The sequence below is a fragment of the Pleurodeles waltl genome, chromosome 11 (assembly GCF_031143425.1).
Source record: "Pleurodeles waltl isolate 20211129_DDA chromosome 11, aPleWal1.hap1.20221129, whole genome shotgun sequence".
Lineage (NCBI taxonomy): Eukaryota > Metazoa > Chordata > Amphibia > Caudata > Salamandridae > Pleurodeles > Pleurodeles waltl.
This window is the reverse complement of record NC_090450.1, coordinates 902957410-902977999: the sequence shown is the minus strand read 5'-3', so window position 1 is coordinate 902977999 and position 20590 is coordinate 902957410. Positions and strand designations below refer to the sequence as shown.

Genomic DNA, 20590 nt, shown 5'->3' with positions numbered 1-20590 from the left:
TTTTTTTTTTACATTTTGAGTGGATTTACAGGTACTCCACAAATTTGCGGCAAAAATCAAAGAAAAAATATATTTTCTTTCTTGGCGGGGTCCTGAGGGACTCTACCACTATGCCTAGAGGTCAGGGTATTTCTACCGTGCCGTTTATTTTCTTTTACTTTTTTTCCTTAGAACTCGGCTCAGTCAGAGTCCCAAGGTGGCTGCCACCACTTCCTGGTTGAATTGTTGGCACCAAATCAGACCTCAACATGAAACCTGCGGACTTGCGCAGAATTTGTGTCCCTAGATATCTATATTTCCATTTTCTTAAATAACTCCTAATCTACTGAACGGATTTACACCAAATCACAAGACGAGCTCTCTTACTGTCCGGGTATCCCTTTAAATAATCCTTCAAACCCACTTAACACTCTTTTCTAAAACATAGCAAAAACTACAGAATGGCTATATACCAAACCAGGCAAAAGGTCTAGTTTCAAAGTTGCGGTTTTTGATGAAGTGGAAGTAATACAGAACATGGTCATATATATATATATATATATATATATATATATATATATATATATATATATATATATATATATATATATATAGGGATCACTGGTGCACAGAGACATACAGATGCATGCGCACACACACACACACCGATGCATAGAGATACATAGACAGACACACGGAGGCAGAGTCTGACTGACACACTCACAGACACAAACAGACTGAGATGCAGTGACAAAATAAAAGGCAAAGACAGACTGGGATGCAGACTGACTGACGCACTCACTGACAGTATCAACCTCCCACCCCCTCATATAACTTTATCCCACTTTTGAATTGATGTTACTTCAAATGCAGTTGCTGCTGTAGAGCAAAAGGTAGAGACGAAATGGTTGTAATTCAAATGTTACTGTTTTATGTACTTTTAATGTTTTTTAATGTTAATCTGTGATCTGACATGCAATTAACTATTGATCACTAAAATAATATAAAGGTAAGCAACACCAGTTTATTGCACCTCTGCCTGCACTGTATTTTGAGTGATCCCACATGACAACACTTATACTAAACCAGCATTCATGCAATTTTGGACCTAATTAGAAATTTCAAATTAGTAATACAGTTTGAGTAGAACCTTCTGGAATATTATACTTTACACACAGTTTAGTTGTCTTAAATTGCGGTTGCAGGAGTAGCACTATAGGTCTTGTAATATAGTTTTCAACACTGCTCTTGTCAGTGTAAGTCTAAAATTAGTTATGTCTACCTCTTGCTTTTGTAATTTTTTATAGGTATTGGAGGCACAGAGAAGGCACCAGAAAGAAAAATCTGGAATTATTCCTACCTCGCCTACTCCATACACATACAACAAGGTGAGGTCATGAAAAGAAGATATGTTGGATTTGTGCGTGTTTCATGTAATTTTCATGGTACATGAATGAAAATTTAGTGTTGGGGTTTTACCACTCAATACTGCAAATGTAATGTGAGCGGCATTGCAGGAAAATGTAGAGATCCCTTTATACCAACTCTAGCAAAAAAGCGCAGTATGTGTTCTGTTAATTTGTACAATTTAGTTGAGATTGTATTTCTGTGAACTTAAAAATCGAATAAAGGTAGTACTTTCATCAAAGTTCCCATGCTAAGCTACAGTAAAAATATATATTCTATTATAGATTCTAATAAAGACCAGGTGGTGAGTACTATGCTATATTGTATGTTACCAGTTCAGCTGCAAACATAATAAAAAGGAGACAATTTACAACTTTTGTGAATACTGCAGAAAGCTGCTATATTTTTAAATATGACACTTTGATAGGACTACCAAACTCTTCTTCCATGTGCCACACCCTCCCATTGGCTCTGCCACTTTTTCATCAATCCACATTTTCAGTAAATTTCTCAACATCCTCCTGACCACTGAAACTGCCAGCCTGGCAACCTCCTGTCAACTCTAATTGTGCTCCAGGTCTTCACAAATTAGACTTTTATTTGACTAGCCATGATCACAGCACTCAACCATTACACATTGCAAGATGCCGTTAATACATTCCTTTCACTATCCTTTAATACTTTTTGCTTACATTGTTAATGCGTCTTCCACCTTGAATAACTTGCAAAATAATATAAATCCTGAATAACTTCTTGAAATGGTCCAAAGGGTGGGATAATACTAGGGCAATGCCAGCTTTACATTATCTGTCGGAGGGGATCTTGGACTTGGAACATTGATAGGAAAGAGTGTTTAAACCAGCAGCCGCTTACATCACTTAATATAATTTTGTGTGTTTTGTTGCTCTATGCATAGCACAGTTTACTGTTACTCAACTCAGTTGCACTCATTTTATTCACTGCAGATGGATGAAATATTCAGCACCACAAGGGCCTAACTCACGGGCATATAGGTCACCCAACTCACTCATGCACGCACACACACACACAGACTTGCCACTCCCAACCTTTTCTTTGCCAGATCATTTGTCATTTTCTACACCCTCCCTTCAACCTTCTCTCAGAAAAACACCTGCCACCACCATCCCCAGAACACCTCTTGTTCCCCTCTGCTGTAAGCCCACACCAAGTATGTCTAGGTGAATACGATCCTATGCACCCCTTCTTCACCACCATCTCCATCCTGTAACATGTCCAGTCCCTCCACCCCTCCTACAATCCTCCCCCTCTAGCATCCCCTATAGTGGCTGCCCTTCCTGCTGTATATTCAATAGCACATTTTGGGTGAAAATTGAGCTTTGGTGAAGACCTTTTATTCCAGTACAGTCCGTTGTACCCTTTGGGACAACATATAAAAGAATAAAAACATGCACACATAAATTGATACAAATCTAGTGCCTCAAGATTTGTACCTGTTTTTTGGAACAAGAGTAAACCTGAAGAGATCGTATGTGGCATTGACTTTGAAGATACTGTCTGTCGGACCAATAAAGCAATTTTTTGGGCTGAATATGTGAACACATTTACTATGGAGATTTGCATGTTTATTCATGAATGAATTTGATATGTGTTAAGTGGGTACATGTGGGGATCACTGTACCTTTTGGGGCGCTTTGGGATACTGCATAAATTTACATAACAGCAGTCACTGTAGAGGGAGAAATGCGCTCAAAGTGAGAATGTGCAGTTCTTTCGTAGGCACAGTACAAATTCGGCAGCTCAGTGGGTTAATAAATTGAACTTGAAAATTGATTTTGGTTAATGCTCCTGGTGAACCGTCAACTGGGAGGGTGCATCTGTTAATAGACAAATACAGTTATAGTGTGGCCATTGACGATTTTGTTTGGGAAAGGAAGCTTAACATAGGCTTTACAGAAGTACACATGTGGTCTCGGACAATAATGTTTGGTACCTATTTGTATTTCAAAAACACAAAACACAGACATTTTAAAACTTGCAGAGTGTTTAAATGTCCCTTTAATTGTATACTGGCTTCTTGAAAAACATCAAAATTGGTACTGTGCATTTCGAGACTAAGGCCCTTTTAATAAGACCGCCAAAGCTGTGGGTGCCAATACACTGCCAGTGCTGGTGGTATATCTGGCTCCCTATTATGATGAAACTGCATTTCCGTCTGCTGGCCCGGTGGAAAAGTCACATCAACATTGCTGCTTGCTCATAATAGAGCGGGCGGCAATGTTGATGTGTAGCGGGTGCAGCAGCATTTTACTGCGCAATGGGGCTGTGTCTTGGGGGCCCTGCACTGCTCATGCCAAGTGCAGGGACCCTCAGGGGCACCCCGAGTCCCCCTTACCGCCAGCCTCTCCATGGCAGTGTTTACCACCGTGGACAGGCTGGGGGTTGGGGACTCATAATCCCCTGGGTACACCGCCAGCCTGTTGGCGGTGTTACCATCAGCTTGCCGCCGGCCACCAGGGTCGTAATGAGGCCCTATGTGTACCAGAAAATAACTCAATAGGTTAATGCATGGGCTACTGAGATCCAAGTACAACCTGTAATTCGCATGGTTGAATGCTGGTATTGGGCCCAGCCTTCGAACTTTCCAATTTAGTAAAGAGTTCCAAGTCTTGTGAGTAATGTCCACTTCTCTATAAAGACCAGTCACTTTTTGAGCTTCAGTTAAGAAGGGGAATACCATCTGCCCAGCCCGTCCAGGGCACTTCCTATGAGTTTGTGGACGCCACCCATGTTTAAAAGGTGTTGAAGGAGTTCCTAAATCAGCCTATGGTAAACTCCCCAAAAAGTGCACCAGTGCTCAAATATTGTACAGCGAAAGCACTTTGTTGACCCCATGGGGTTTGGCAAAAAAATGTGTGAATAGAACATAGTATATTTTTAGGTACATGTTCCCATGACACTTCAGAGGATTGCAAGGCCTGAACAGAAGCTGGTTGCAATGCCAAAAGCTCAGCCATTGGCGAGACCGACTGGCCTTGCCAATGTTTTTTTTTTTTTTTGGTCTTTATTGTAATCCCTGTGTGCCCTGCAAGGCATAAAGCTATAATCCTTTCCCTCAATGCCCCTGACAGGACTACTGTCGCCTTGCCCCAAGAGTTCCCATGTTCTCACAGTTTGGTCCTTACTTGAAAAAAAGCTTTTAAATCAACATGATTGACAGTTCCTTTTCCAACATTTCCAGTCAGTTCTTTCGCTCTTTTCATCACATCCTGCTCATAGGTAGAAGTCCACTTCTTTGTAAAAACCTTGTTTAACCCATTGTTTTCTGGAATTCAAGCAAAAACTAATCTCATTCTCTCATTCCAAATATTATCAGCAGCTTTTTCCATGGTTATTGGCTGGAGCTCAATTCCACACCTCCAAATATTCCACCACACAAACTATTGCATCCACATTTGCTCAAGGAGGAAATTCAGGCACTTCAAAAGAAAAAAAGGGGGTGGGGGGTTTTAGAACTAGTATCTGCAACTCCAGCAAGGCACAGGAGTCTATTCACTGTACGTCTTTATTCCCAAAAAGGGTGGGTCCTCCGAACCCTAAACTAGTATTTTCTCTCAGAGCATTTTCACATGATCACTCTTCAGGATGTCATCCCACTACTACAACAAGGCGACTTCATGGCAGCACTTGACCTCAGAGATGACTATTTCCACATTCACTCTGCACATCACTGGTACCGGAGGTTCGCAATAGACCCCCAACATTTCCAATTCAAGATGCTACCCTTCAGGTTCACAACCTCCCCCAGGGTCTTCAAATGTCTCGGACTGATAGCAGCCTACCTGCACGGGCAAAACATACACATTTTCTATACCTAGACGACTGGCTCATCAAAAAAGCTACTTTTCTGCTGTGCTTCCAATGCACTCAAGCCACCATAAATTTATTTTGTCAACTACGCTTCACCATCAATGCAGTTAAATCCCACGTTCAGCCTCTCCAGATACAAACCTACCTAGGAGCCATCCTCTAATCACAGTGAGGTATAGCTTGCCCCAATGCTGCTGGGATTCAATCCTTCCAAACGCTTTTCCCCCTGTTTCACCCTCATCAGCAAATAACAGGGAGGACATCCATGCGTTTCCTCAGTATGATGGCTTCATGTATAGCCATATTACCTCATGCCAGACTGAACATGTGTCCGTGGCAAGAGTGCTCAGCGTGCCAATGGCCTCAGGCTGAGGGTCGATTGGAGGATCTAGTGTTGGTCGGCAGTCAAACTTGCCACTCTATGCAATGGTGGAACACCAACAATCTACTAAAAGGACGGCCTTTCTAGGACCAAGTTCCACAGAAAACCATAACAAGAGATGGGTCCCTCATGGGCTGTGGAGCTCATTCACAAGATCTCACTGTCTAGGGACACTAGGCATTCAGCTAAAAAGATCTCCATATCAGTCACTTGGAGTTGCTAGCTGTTCATCTTGCACCAAAAGCGTTCATTCATCACCTGATCGGCAAGGTAGTCCTCATCAAAAGACAACATTACCGCTATGTACTATCTCCAAAAGTAGGAGTGTGCCAGATCCCCTCAACTAGCCCAGATCATGTGGAGGTGGGGTTATTCACCAGTTAGCGGAGTACCTGTCAGGCGTGGGGAGTGACTTTGGAGATCTCCTCAGCAGGAGGCGTCAACAAGTCCATGAAGGGGCACATCCGCCTCTCATACTTCAGACATTGGGGTCACCCAGAAATAGATATTTACGCCACAGCAGAACACGCAAAATGCCTAAACTTTACCTCCAGGTTCTCACACACACAGTACAAGGGCAGCACACTATGGATGAGTTGGTAAGGTATATTTGCTTGCGCTTTTCCACCTCTCCCACTACTTCTGTTTGTATTTCATAAACTTGTGGTAGACATTTCTTACCCTTATCCTAGTAGCTCCCACATTGGCAAGTCAACCATTGTTCACCACACTGTTAGAATTCTCATTAGTTCCCCATGAAGTTCTGCCAAACAGGCAGGACCTTCTCATGCAGAATCATGGAGAAATCAGACACCTAGACACCTCAACCTTGCAATCTGGTTTCCGAAGTCCTAGAGTTTGGTTATTTGAGCCTACCACAACCCTGTATGGACATTTTTTAAAAAGCATGCACACCAACTATCCATGCATGTTATGCTGCGAAGTGGTTAAGATTTATCCACTGTCATTCCAAACAAATCGATCCTTTAAACCCCAATGTTCAGGACATTGTATGTTATCTGTTCCATTTACAAATTACTGGTCTAGCTTTTACATCTATATGGGAACACCTAGCGGTGGTGACTGCTTACAGACAACACACTTCTCTATTCAGGATTCCGATAATTAAAGCCTTCCTAGAAGGGCTTAAAAGACTTATTCCTCCGAGCGTGCCACCTGCTCCTACTGTACTAACATAATTACTCCACTCCTGCCCCCTCCAGTTTTTATCCTGGAAAGTATAATTTCTAATTGCCATCACTTTACTCAGACGTGTCGGTGAGCTTCAGGAAGTACATTTAGAAGAACCCTTCTTCCATCTACATAGAGATAAAGTGGTACTACATACCAATCGCAAATTTCTTCCAAAGTTGATGCCTCCACTCCACCTTAATCAGTCTATTGCATTGTCAGTATTTTCCCCCATCCTTTATCAGTCGTGGGCAGGGCTATACATACTTTAGATGGGAAACAAGCCTGCATGTATTATATTGATAGAACCAAGTCATTTCGGAAAACATAACAACTCTTTGTTACCTTTTGAAAACCACTCAAAGGAAAGGCTATTTCTAAAGGAGGCATTGCACATTGGATTGTCAAATGCATTCAAACATGTTATGCTAAAATAACTTTACCTATCCCTCCTAGAGCTTCCTCCACTTGTAAAAAGAGCTTTGGTGGCCTTTCTAGCTAACATATGTAAGGCAGCTACATGGTCTACACCAAACCTTACTGTGTAGATGTGCTGGCCCATCAACAAGCTAATGTTGGCCAAACGGTTCTACACGCTATTTCAAACAACTGTAACCCCCTCAGGTTAGCCACCACTTATTGGGGAGGACTTCTTTTAGCAATCTATGCTTAGCATGTATAACTGTAGCCACATCAACCCACTAAGCATCTGTCCGTGGCATGTAGTGCTGCAGATTCACATGCACCAACCCTCTTCCCAGCACATCTGTGTGTGTTCAAGTTACCGTTCTAAGTTATCACACATTCATTTAGCATCTTAATATAATACGCAATGCTTCCACTCAATCCTCACCTGCTTTGCGGGAAAACAATCTAGCCGTGCAGTCGATACTCATGCTCATTACTTGCAAGAGGAGGAGTCACTCTACCTATTGACTTGAAAGAATTTCTTTGAAGAAAAACAACTTGCACACTTACAAGCCCAACACTAGATAGCTGGAGTATGCTAAGCGTGTGAATCTACAGCACTACAGACCACCAACAGGTGCTCACTAGATAAGTAACATGTTCTATCTAAAACATCTATCATCCTTTTAAACCAATCATCATGTTCTCTTCTGTTTTGTCCAGTAACCAAGATGTGATCCTGGAAACATGGCACGTCCAGTGTAGGAAGCTGGCCTGGTGTGTGCTGAGCACCTATGGTGTTATCACCTTACGCCAGGTCCAGGTATCCCTTATTAGTGATGTGTAGGCAGTGTCTAGGAAGCCAGGGATGAGCAGCCAAGATTTATCTAGGAGACATGCAAAGCTTATGCAATACCACTACAGTCGCACAGCACTTTCACACGTGAAATAACCACGCAATGTTTAAAAAATAAAGGTACTTTATTATGGTAACACAAATACTAAAATACTGTATAGGCAATACTCCACTAGGAGGTGGGTAAACAGACTAAGTAGTATTTTTTTATTAGAAGTCAGTGATTAGTATAGAAAGCAATAGCAAATAGTACAAATAGGCCCTTGGGGGAGACCAAACCATATACTAAGTAAGTGGAGTGTGAAAAGCAGGGAAGTGGAATCTGTAGAGGGGAGCTGGAGGAACTAGGAACCCCAAAAGCTAAGTACCAGGGTGCCCCTCAGTGACCATGAGAGAAGAGGTAAGTAAGTGGTTTTTCCCCCAGACCCACATGAGAACTTTGGAACAGGACCGTGCAAGACCAGGACAGGACTGGAAGAAACCAAAGATGGATCCTGACAGACGAGGACCTGCAAATGAAGGGGACCAAGTCCAGTTTGAGTTGGTGTGTCTGGCTGTGGCAGGAGCTACTACCCACCTTTCTGTGAATACAAGACCAGGTTGATGGTGTATGAAGAAAGTCAGCAGTGTAGTACAGGAGCTAAAGAAGAGTTCCAGAAGTGATGCAAGTGATGTCCCAAGTCGGCGGTCTTGATGCAGTCGGTCAGTGGTGCTGGAAAACCACCAACAAGCCTTGGCAAAAGCAAGAGTCTGAGAGAGTTTAGTAAGGCTGAAGAGGTCCAGCAAGGCCTATGGGACTGAACCCAGGGAGGGGAGTCCGAGGTGACACTCAGCAGCTGGGAGAGTCACAAGAAGAGGAGGCAGCCCCCACAGGCGACCGACAGGCAGCAGTCACAGGACTTGCAGTGAGGCCTACTCGACGTTCCTGGAGAGAAGTTCCACGTCACTGGAGCTACAGGCAGGAGAGACTGCTTTGCAGGGAAGAGTGCTGGAGCCCAGGGCTTCACGGAACCTGAAGATCCCTTGGAGGAGGAACCAACAAGCATTGGTAGCTGCAAGAGTCGCAGTGCACAGGGGTACTGTCCTGCAAGGAGAGGCAAGGGCTTACCGTCTCCCAAGTTGGACAGCTGTTAAAGAGGACCAAGGGGACCACTCCATGCCACGGCCTGTAATGCGCAGGACCCATGCAGTTACAGAGGATCTATGCAGCGGGTCATCGTTGCAGTTGGTGCTTGCAGATGCAGGGGAGTGACTCCTTCGCTCCAAGGGAGATTGCTTCTTGCTTCTTGTGCAGGCTGAAGGCTCGTCACCCTCAGAGGATGCACAGCCTGGGAAATGTTGCAGTTGCTGAAAGGAGCTGGAGAAACAATGTTCGAGATGGGAGTCATCTCTGGAGTTGCGGATTGTCGGTTCCTGGAGGGTCCACTTGCAGTCACAGTGGCCAGAAGATGAAGTAAATGATGCAAAGGAGTCCTGCTGGAATCTTGCACGTCAAATCTGAAGACCCACCCTGGAAGGAGACCCTAAATAGTCCAGGAAGGGGTATTGGTCACCTAGCACAATGACCACCTATCAGGAGGGGCTGTGACTTCACCTGGCCACTCAGATGCTCCCAGGGGCATCTGCTCACCTTGGATTCAAGAGGGCAGAATCAAGTGGCCACCTGGAGGAGCTCTGGTCTCCATCCCTGGGGTGGTGATGGACAGAGGAGTGGTCACTCCCCTTTCCATGGTCTAGTTTTGTGCATGATCAGGGACCAGGTGTCCCTGGACTGGTGCAAAACGGTTTATGCAGGGAGGGCACCAAATGTGCCCTTCAAAGCATACCAGTGGCTCGGGGAGGCTTCCCCTTCCAAACCATCTAACACTTATTTTCAAAGGGAGAGGGTGTTGCCTCCCAGTCCCAAAGGAAATCCTTTGTTCTGCCTTCCTCTGCTTGAGCTGGTCAAGCAACAGGCAGGCAGAAACCTGTCTGTGGGGTGGAAGCAGTGCAGGCTGCCCGGAAAACCCAAAAGACTGGTAGGAGCAATGCTGGGGGTCCTCTTAGGAGCCCCCAGAGTGCATGGAATCATACAACCCACACTGGCAACAGTATTGAGGTATGATTCCGACATGTTTGATACCAAACATGCCCAGGTTCGGAGTTACCATTATGCAGCTGGACCGAGGTAGTGACCTGTGTCCTGTACAGTGGTTAAATGGCTTCCCCGCATTTAGAAGTTCCAGGGAAATGGAGCTGGAGTTCGTAGAGGCATCTCTGCTCATACAGGGGTGCCCTCACATGCAGGTACGTGCACCCTGCCCTCCTGGGCTAGGAGGGCCTACCATTGGGGTGACTTACAGTGACCTGGTGCAGTGACCTGTAGTGAAAGGGAGCATGCACCTTTTAACACAGGCTGCAATGGCCGGCCTGCAGACACATTTTGCATGGGCTCCCATGGGTGGCACAAGACATGCCGAAGCCATGGGGAACCACTGGTGCCACAGTGCCCTGGGTACCCAAGTACCATATACTAGTGACTTATATGGGGGCACCAGTATGCCAATTGTGTGGTGTTGTAAGTCCTAAGCAACCAATTTGGGAAAACAATCTAGCCGTGCAGTCGATACTCATGCTCATTACTTGCAAGAGGAGGAGTCACTCTACCTATTGACTTGAAAGAATTTCTTTGAAGAAAAACAACTTGCACACTTACAAGCCCAACACTAGATAGCTGGAGTATGCTAAGCGTGTGAATCTACAGCACTACAGACCACCAACAGGTGCTCACTAGATAAGTAACATGTTCTATCTAAAACATCTATCATCCTTTTAAACCAATCATCATGTTCTCTTCTGTTTTGTCCAGTAACCAAGATGTGATCCTGGAAACATGGCACGTCCAGTGTAGGAAGCTGGCCTGGTGTGTGCTGAGCACCTATGGTGTTATCACCTTACGCCAGGTCCAGGTATCCCTTATTAGTGATGTGTAGGCAGTGTCTAGGAAGCCAGGGATGAGCAGCCAAGATTTATCTAGGAGACATGCAAAGCTTATGCAATACCACTACAGTCGCACAGCACTTTCACACGTGAAATAACCACGCAATGTTTAAAAAATAAAGGTACTTTATTATGGTAACACAAATACTAAAATACTGTATAGGCAATACTCCACTAGGAGGTGGGTAAACAGACTAAGTAGTATTTTTTTATTAGAAGTCAGTGATTAGTATAGAAAGCAATAGCAAATAGTACAAATAGGCCCTTGGGGGAGACCAAACCATATACTAAGTAAGTGGAGTGTGAAAAGCAGGGAAGTGGAATCTGTAGAGGGGAGCTGGAGGAACTAGGAACCCCAAAAGCTAAGTACCAGGGTGCCCCTCAGTGACCATGAGAGAAGAGGTAAGTAAGTGGTTTTTCCCCCAGACCCACATGAGAACTTTGGAACAGGACCGTGCAAGACCAGGACAGGACTGGAAGAAACCAAAGATGGATCCTGACAGACGAGGACCTGCAAATGAAGGGGACCAAGTCCAGTTTGAGTTGGTGTGTCTGGCTGTGGCAGGAGCTACTACCCACCTTTCTGTGAATACAAGACCAGGTTGATGGTGTATGAAGAAAGTCAGCAGTGTAGTACAGGAGCTAAAGAAGAGTTCCAGAAGTGATGCAAGTGATGTCCCAAGTCGGCGGTCTTGATGCAGTCGGTCAGTGGTGCTGGAAAACCACCAACAAGCCTTGGCAAAAGCAAGAGTCTGAGAGAGTTTAGTAAGGCTGAAGAGGTCCAGCAAGGCCTATGGGACTGAACCCAGGGAGGGGAGTCCGAGGTGACACTCAGCAGCTGGGAGAGTCACAAGAAGAGGAGGCAGCCCCCACAGGCGACCGACAGGCAGCAGTCACAGGACTTGCAGTGAGGCCTACTCGACGTTCCTGGAGAGAAGTTCCACGTCACTGGAGCTACAGGCAGGAGAGACTGCTTTGCAGGGAAGAGTGCTGGAGCCCAGGGCTTCACGGAACCTGAAGATCCCTTGGAGGAGGAACCAACAAGCATTGGTAGCTGCAAGAGTCGCAGTGCACAGGGGTACTGTCCTGCAAGGAGAGGCAAGGGCTTACTGTCTCCCAAGTTGGACAGCTGTTAAAGAGGACCAAGGGGACCACTCCATGCCACGGCCTGTAATGCGCAGGACCCATGCAGTTACAGAGGATCTATGCAGCGGGTCATCGTTGCAGTTGGTGCTTGCAGATGCAGGGGAGTGACTCCTTCGCTCCAAGGGAGATTGCTTCTTGCTTCTTGTGCAGGCTGAAGGCTCGTCACCCTCAGAGGATGCACAGCCTGGGAAATGTTGCAGTTGCTGAAAGGAGCTGGAGAAACAATGTTCGAGATGGGAGTCATCTCTGGAGTTGCGGATTGTCGGTTCCTGGAGGGTCCACTTGCAGTCACAGTGGCCAGAAGATGAAGTAAATGATGCAAAGGAGTCCTGCTGGAATCTTGCACGTCAAATCTGAAGACTCACCCTGGAAGGAGACCCTAAATAGTCCAGGAAGGGGTATTGGTCACCTAGCACAATGACCACCTATCAGGAGGGGCTGTGACTTCACCTGGCCACTCAGATGCTCCCAGGGGCATCTGCTCACCTTGGATTCAAGAGGGCAGAATCAAGTGGCCACCTGGAGGAGCTCTGGTCTCCATCCCTGGGGTGGTGATGGACAGAGGAGTGGTCACTCCCCTTTCCATGGTCTAGTTTTGTGCATGATCAGGGACCAGGTGTCTCTGGACTGGTGCAAAACGGTTTATGCAGGGAGGGCACCAAATGTGCCCTTCAAAGCATACCAGTGGCTCGGGGAGGCTACCCCTTCCAAACCATCTAACACTTATTTTCAAAGGGAGAGGGTGTTGCCTCCCTGTCCCAAAGGAAATCCTTTGTTCTGCCTTCCTCTGCTTGAGCTGGTCAAGCAACAGGCAGGCAGAAACCTGTCTGTGGGGTGGAAGCAGTGCAGGCTGCCCGGAAAACCCAAAAGACTGGTAGGAGCAATGCTGGGGGTCCTCTTAGGAGCCCCCAGAGTGCATGGAATCATACAACCCACACTGGCAACAGTATTGAGGTATGATTCCGACATGTTTGATACCAAACATGCCCAGGTTCGGAGTTACCATTATGCAGCTGGACCGAGGTAGTGAGCTGTGTCCTGTACAGTGGTTAAATGGCTTCCCCGCATTTAGAAGTTCCAGGGAAATGGAGCTGGAGTTCGTAGAGGCATCTCTGCTCATACAGGGGTGCCCTCACATGCAGGTACGTGCACCCTGCCCTCCTGGGCTAGGAGGGCCTACCATTGGGGTGACTTACAGTGACCTGGTGCAGTGACCTGTAGTGAAAGGGAGCATGCACCTTTTAACACAGGCTGCAATGGCCGGCCTGCAGACACATTTTGCATGGGCTCCCATGGGTGGCACAAGACATGCCGAAGCCATGGGGAACCACTGGTGCCACAGTGCCCTGGGTACCCAAGTACCATATACTAGTGACTTATATGGGGGCACCAGTATGCCAATTGTGTGGTGTTGTAAGTCCTAAGCAACCAATTTTAGAGGGGGAGAGCACAGTCACTGGGGTCCTGGTTATCAGAAACCTAGAGAACACAGTCAAAACACACTAACAGCAGGTAAAAGGTGGGAGTAACCATGCCAAAAACAGGGTACTTTCCTACACTCAGCATATTGACAAATAACTCCATCATAAGCCTCTGAAATACAGCTGTGGCTGAAACTATTGCAAAGGGCAAATGACAGAATTATAGAAACAACTGAAGGGCGTAACTCAGGCAGTCAACCGTTGACTCTTGAGATGCAAAGCTTTTTGGTGATATGCAGAGGACAGATCAAATGTGGAGAACCCCTTGGTATTGCTTGTCACAGTTATTTTGTCACGGAGGTCCACCCATAGCTGGATTGTTCCATTGGTGCAGCACAAGCAATGAAGAAACACACTCCGAAACCTCTGCAGGTTCAATAATTCTGACTTCCTTCCAATAATTCTAACAATAAAATGGATATTTTTCACTTTATGAATTTTCACTTGCACATTTAGAAATATGCCTTCTTTGGTCAGGAAATCCCTTTGAGTTATCAGTCTTTCAAACTCAATGGAATATTCCTTTATAACCAATAATGTAGTGTCTTCACCCTCACTGGGCACAAGAGCGTGTTCTTTACAGTTAAGGTCGAGAACACTATGTAAATCCCTTTGTTCTTTACATCATAAAACAGAAGTGTCATAATTTGCTACATGTAGCTTTCAAGCGTTCTTCCTGTTTTCAAAATTAAGTCCTAGCACTTGCACCCAAAAATATCAATACTGTCGCCAGTATAACTTTCTGGACTAATGATTGTACTTTCTTGACCAATTTTTTGGAACAAACGTCTCCTCCCAAATCTTTCAAGCAATTATTGTATAAGGGTAACCAGAGTTCCAGCAACTTGTAATGGCACTCCACCAAAATTCATCCAACACAAAGGCTTGTTCTTGTCACTGGAGCTGAGGTTTTTATACCTTGCCAGCTTCTGTTTGAAATCACCATAGCTGTCAGAGTAACTATTGGCGCTGTTCTCTGATACACAAGATACTTAGGTTTTTCTACCTTTTTTTCGGGAGGCATATGCTAAATGCTCCAAAGTGCCACACTCTAAACCCTTAGTATTAGTTGCAGGTCATTTAGCAAATTTAGCTGTGTTGAGTTTTACAACATCAATAGCAGAATTGGGTAGATTATTTTGTATGTGGACCAGCTCCATAATTTCTGTACTTCTTTCCTTTATATCTGTAATTTGTCAATAGCTTCAAATGTGCCTTTTTATATTGGTGAAGATTAGCCTTAGCACACCACTTTAACAGCTCTGCCTGGTTTGCAAGAGAAATATCCTTCAACGAGAAATCCCCTTCTATCCACAGCTTTTCTTGAATAACCAAATTCCCCATATACTTAACCACCTCCTCGCGGATCAGTTCATCATACAACACCCAAAATCTTCAGTTTATCTCTAGATTCTGAAGTGCAAATATGTATTCATATATAGTTTCAGTTCTTCCCTGTTTCCCCTGGAAAGAAGTTGTTGCTTAATTACATCTAAGCAAACTGTTAGTGAAAATTTTTCATCTAGAACAGTGATGTAATTAATAGGAACTTAAGTATTTCAGTCTCCCATTTTTCTTTTCTGCATTTGATTGTAATCTTAGCCCTTACGGACCAAAGCAATGTATTAACATTTTCCTTTTCCTTTGTGTGTGAAGTTATCATTTTGTAACATGGAGATATAATTTTAAAAATACTCCTTCTGTTCTACCCAGTTTAAACTGTGCTCACCAGGTAACTGAATAAATTCTCTCTGATTGAGAGATTGTGATGAAGCCATAACTGTGGATTCTAATTGAAGTTGAACACAACTATGCATGAAATTAATCCAAAAGGAATGTAATAATAAATGTTGTCTACTTCAAATAGAATAAAAAAAACATTGATGCATTATACAAGGTTTGCAAATTCAATCAATCATCTTCATTTGAGTTCACAGAGCCATAAAGGGACGCAATAAAAACATGTAAAAGAAACAGTACAAAAAGCTTACAACTTTAAAATATACAGTTCAGTACAGTACTAATCAGGTTGGACCAGTTTAAAACCATATTACATTAATTGACAGAAAAAAAGAATACAATATGTTGTATGTAGCACTGTCAGAGCTCAAACAGTTGCCAGAAAAACAAAAACCTCAAGGAGAGTCCTAAAATGGACTAAAAAATGGTCCACTATGCCATCCGGAAAGATGTTTAAGGCCTAGGGAAATGAAGGGGTAACTCAAAACTCTTTGCTAACTTTGTTAAAGTTAAGGCACGTAAAAATACACCCTTTGGCTTCTTGTATTTTACCAACAAGCCTTGATCTAATATGCCAGATTGGGCACAAATAATTGGAGATCGAGTAAACAATAACACCCCTGTTATCTGACTTGCAAACTGCGTTATGCTGGTCTTTGAGCCCAGGGAGCCGGCAAAAGGGAGCAATACAGTGAGCACGCTGCTTTGCATAAGCACAATAAAATATTTGTGTTCTTTATTTTCAACTGCAGGAGACAGCCCATGGAATATAGATTAATAAGATTATTACTTTTATTCCATGAACAGGCAAAGAATGCTAAAGGCAAAATCTCTGTCCTAAATTTGATAAGTAAAACACTTGTGAATGAGAAATTGACATAATTTATGAATTCTTGAAATTGCAGGGTGCTTTTGAAGGACAAATAAGAGTCTGTGAGACTACCTGAAGATACAGCAGATATTCTGTAGTAGGAGACAGTATTTCTGTAGTAGGAGTTTACCGTTTCTAAGGCACATTCTGGTATTGTAGTGGGATACAACCAATATTAATTCACTCAATCCTAACCTAGACAACCACACATTTATATATGATAGCCGGGGTATTGCATGTCCCGAATGGTTGGCTGATATCTCACACAGATTCTGCTATGAATTCCTCAAATAGGAAAACAAGGTGTGGTAATGGGTGACACATTAGGTAAAATTTGAACAAAGAAACAAACAAAATTGCACACCTCTCAAACTTCATGTATGTTTATGGTTTCTTTATATTCAAAATTCTTCTTATGTTTCAAAAAAGGTGAGACTGATTCGACGGCATAGGTGCTCCAAAGTGAGTAGTCAAACTCAGACAACCCTAACTAAAGTGGCACCTTCTAAAACTACATTCCCCCTAGCTTTTCCCCTGGGACTAAATACTATTATTTCGTTTTACTAGTATTTATTTCCAGGCCATCGTCTTTGTAGATTAGACTGAAGTCCCCCGGAAGGGTACTTAGTCCCCCAAAGTTTTAGAAAGGAGAAGTGCGTCATCTGCACATAGCAGACCCGGGACTTTTAGTCCAGCCATTTTGGGGGAATCATTCTCGCAATCCAGGAGGTAAGTGATACATCTATTAATGAGTAACAGGAAAAGTGTGAGTGCCAGGACACAGCCCTGGCGAACACCTCTTCTAATAGGGATAGCTGCTGTACTTTCCACACCTTACTCTAGCAAAATTATGTGTATATAATAGCTGGATCAAAGACAGTAAACCTGCAGTGACACTTATTTTTCCCACGACCTCCCAGAGTTAAACCCTTGGGACAAGGTTGACAACTTCCGGCCTATATATGGTCAGAAACCTTCAGACATGGTCAACTGATTAGTCTTGGCTTTAAACCCCATCTGGAAGTCTGACAGCACATTTTTGAACTCCCATTGTTTTGTCAGGAGTTACTTGCAGTAGCTCCTCTGAACATTACCAATAGGGCTTATAGGCCGATAATTACCTGGGTCTTGGTTTTCTCCCTTTTTCAAAATTGGTATGATATCGGCCCCCTTCCAGGAGTTGGGCATTGGGCACTGCAGCTATGGCGTTGGACAGAATGTTTATGTAGGATCACCAAATCGGGTTCAGAACAGTACAAGTCAGAGGGGATCTTATCAAGGCCAGGGGCTTTACTTACTTATTGCGCAGGAATCACATATAGGGTTTCTTCCAGTGTAAATTCCACTGGCTCACTTTCTGTGCCCTTGGTCGTAGGAAAAGTCCAGATACTGTTTTTACCCTCCTCAAGAATTGAATCTGCATCAAGAGCAGTAAAACGCTTAACCCACTCCCCCGCAGAGATGCGACTTTCTGGGCGAGCATGATCCCTTCGTCCATCATGTGTGACCAGCTGCCAGAACCATCTGGTATCCTTTCTTTTTGCTGCTACCAACAGATCCTCCGAAAGCTTGGCTTCCCACTGGGACTTACTGGTCTCAATCACCTTGGTATATTTCCGTATAGCTCTAAAGATATCAGGCCTCAACTTTTGTAAGGGTTTCATCAAATCAGTTTTAGCCTCTCTACAAACCTGATTGAACCATTCATGCATTTTGAGGGGATTGTTACAGGTGTTGGCTTCTAGTACAAAGAGTTTTTGCAAACTTGAAAATAACTCTTGCTGGACCGCCATAATCTAAGGATGTACATTCCTGGTCTTTAAGTGTAGGCTACACTAACAGTTCTGTATATCTCTTGTAGGGCACTCTCAGTATTTAATATGTCCATCCATCTCTCATTTTGTCTATTGTTGGACAAGACTGTTAAATTAGATGGTAATGTTTGAGAGTAGGTTGTATCCCTAATTTGGAATCCTTTCAGGTCAAGTGTAAGTGAAAAATGGTCGCTTTCCTGGGGATCAGTGACTGCCATGTCTGCCATTTCATGACAGGTCCTAACCTCTATCAGTATATAGTCAATGTTACTTTTGTTGTATCCCTTCCGCAAAAGTTGGTTTTGCTCTAGAGTCCAAAATAGAACGGCCATTGCACACTCTTAGGCCGCAGAACACGGTTATATCCGCTACCTATAAGGCAGCCGAGCTCATTGTAATATTTTTCTTTATTAGAGTATGAAGAAATTCCCCAGCATTAGTCTTCTACCCTAGTCAGCTCTAACCTAAGAGAGTAGGTTTCAATGCTGGTATTAAGGTCGTCTGAGATGGCCCCTTGATGTCTATCCCCATAAGCTTTTAAAGGTGTACAAAGTTTTTAATTCTTGGAGTGCTTATTGTAAGGAGACAACTTGTAGATGTTCACCAGAAGATAAGGAGTCCCTGCCTTCAGAATCAGCCTAAGGGAAAGAAGGTCTAATGCCCTCTACATGGCCTACCTGCTTGCGATGCTATGGCATCAGTACTGTACATTGTATAACCCTGCCTGTAGACCTTTGTGACCGCCCAGGTCTCTTGGAAAATAAATCTTCCCCAGACTAGTTTGCCAGTTTAGTTCTAATCACGGCTATATTCCAATTTACTTGCTGTAAGTTAGTTGCCGAGTATTGTGGAGTAGCGTTTATGCTCAAATGAATATCCAACATGTTAGAAACAGTTTTGGAAACCAAGTAATTGTCCCTAAAGTCATATAAAAGACAAATTTTATTCTAGTTAAATTGGAGGCGGCGCACCATAAACAAAAACACATTCCATTTTTAGTGTGTACAGTGTGCTGTCCAAAACTACTTTTTGGGCTTTAAAACATTGTCATTAGACTTATAAGCATACTGCTCTATCCAATGCCTTACTTTAAATGAGCACAGCTGATTCTGTTTACGTGCAGTTGGCACCTCACCTACTTACACATTGCGGTGAATGCTGCTGAAAAAAACAAACACACAAAGGTGGAACATAATATGGATTACATTGCCCAGGGTGCTTAGCTACATGATGCGCTCAGGTACAGCCATCGGAGATCAACATTCAAGAGTGTGAGCCATGAAAACCTTGAGGGTGACAGTTGAGAAGGTCTTTGTGCAGTTGTCTTGAGCTCCCAAATGGCAGAAATGCTTCAGAACCAGTAGTAGTAGTAAGCTTTTTTTTGTTTTTGTTTTTCTTTCTTTTTTAAATTTTTTTATTTATCGGGATGCCAAAACCACCACGTTCAGGAGGGAGAGTCAAGGTGTCCCAGTGGACCAACGGTCTGCTTCCGGCCAATATCAAGCGGAGGAGGTGGCCCAGAAAGGTGCAAAAAAAGACAATCTGAGTGGTATGGGAATATTCAAGAATTGGTATAAAAATCGTGGGAAAATGATCTTTTTAATTATGGCCGCGCGACCCGCCAAGGACAGCAGGAGCTCTATCTTCCGGGCCACCTGGGCTGGACCGTGGTTGAGTTGCAAAGTTTGGTTCATGTCTCTGTGTATTCTGATGCCAAGGTATTTGGTGTCGTCTGCGACCTATTGTAAGGGGTATTCCCCAGGAACGGGCAGGGTAGCATTGGTCAGGGGGAGGAGGGGGCAGTTCTGATTTGACCATTTGATCTGGAGGCCAGAAAGTCTCCCTCGACTGTTCCTTTAACAATGAGGTTGAGTCCGCCCAGGTAGTACTATCTTATCTGGGTGGGGGGCTAGGTGGTCAAATGATGAAGCATGACACTATAATGTGTGTGAGACCACCTAGTCCGTAAAGGGAACTCCCTCTTGTGAGACACAACCATCCTCATAGCTACTTTTCACGCACACCTCCAGCTAGAATTTATCTACACCTAACCGGTACTATTAGTTGAGGATGCACTAATCCAGTTGCACCCTCCTCTCCGACCCCACACTTCCAGTGGTATATGCCTCTGTAAGCCATACCATTGCAATGCCATCCAAGTAGGAGGAGTTTGCCCTGAGGGCATCCACTGTACGAGATGTGTATAGTTGCTTATAATATCTGATAGAGACTTCTGACTTGAGACCGTGATTTACGCAGAGTCTAGTGCCGGGCCGCCATTAGCTTTAGGAACCTCACCCTCAAAGCCTTCGGGTGCATGGCCTGGCACTCGGACCACGACTTCGGGTCGTGGTCGCGCTCAAGACACCACAGACCTTTCTGGAACCCACAGTCCTTCTAGGTCCTTTTATCTTGAAATGGTGGTACTGTACCCAGCCTTTAAACTCCCTCATATTTGTAACTGCATCTCAGCTTCACCCTTTTGCT

At 44.2% G+C, this 20590-nt stretch overlaps 1 protein-coding gene across 6 annotated transcripts in view; it reads left to right on the top strand.

The window, feature by feature from the left end:
• Positions 1 to 20590, top strand: part of MAPKAPK5 (MAPK activated protein kinase 5) — a 333373-nt gene that overhangs the window by 204266 nt on the left and 108517 nt on the right. For all 6 annotated transcript variants that reach the window (XM_069214824.1, XM_069214827.1, XM_069214826.1 and 3 more), the window contains one exon: positions 1287 to 1367. In XM_069214824.1, coding sequence (XP_069070925.1) covers positions 1287 to 1367 — 81 coding nt within the window. The remainder of the gene's footprint in view (positions 1 to 1286; positions 1368 to 20590) is intronic.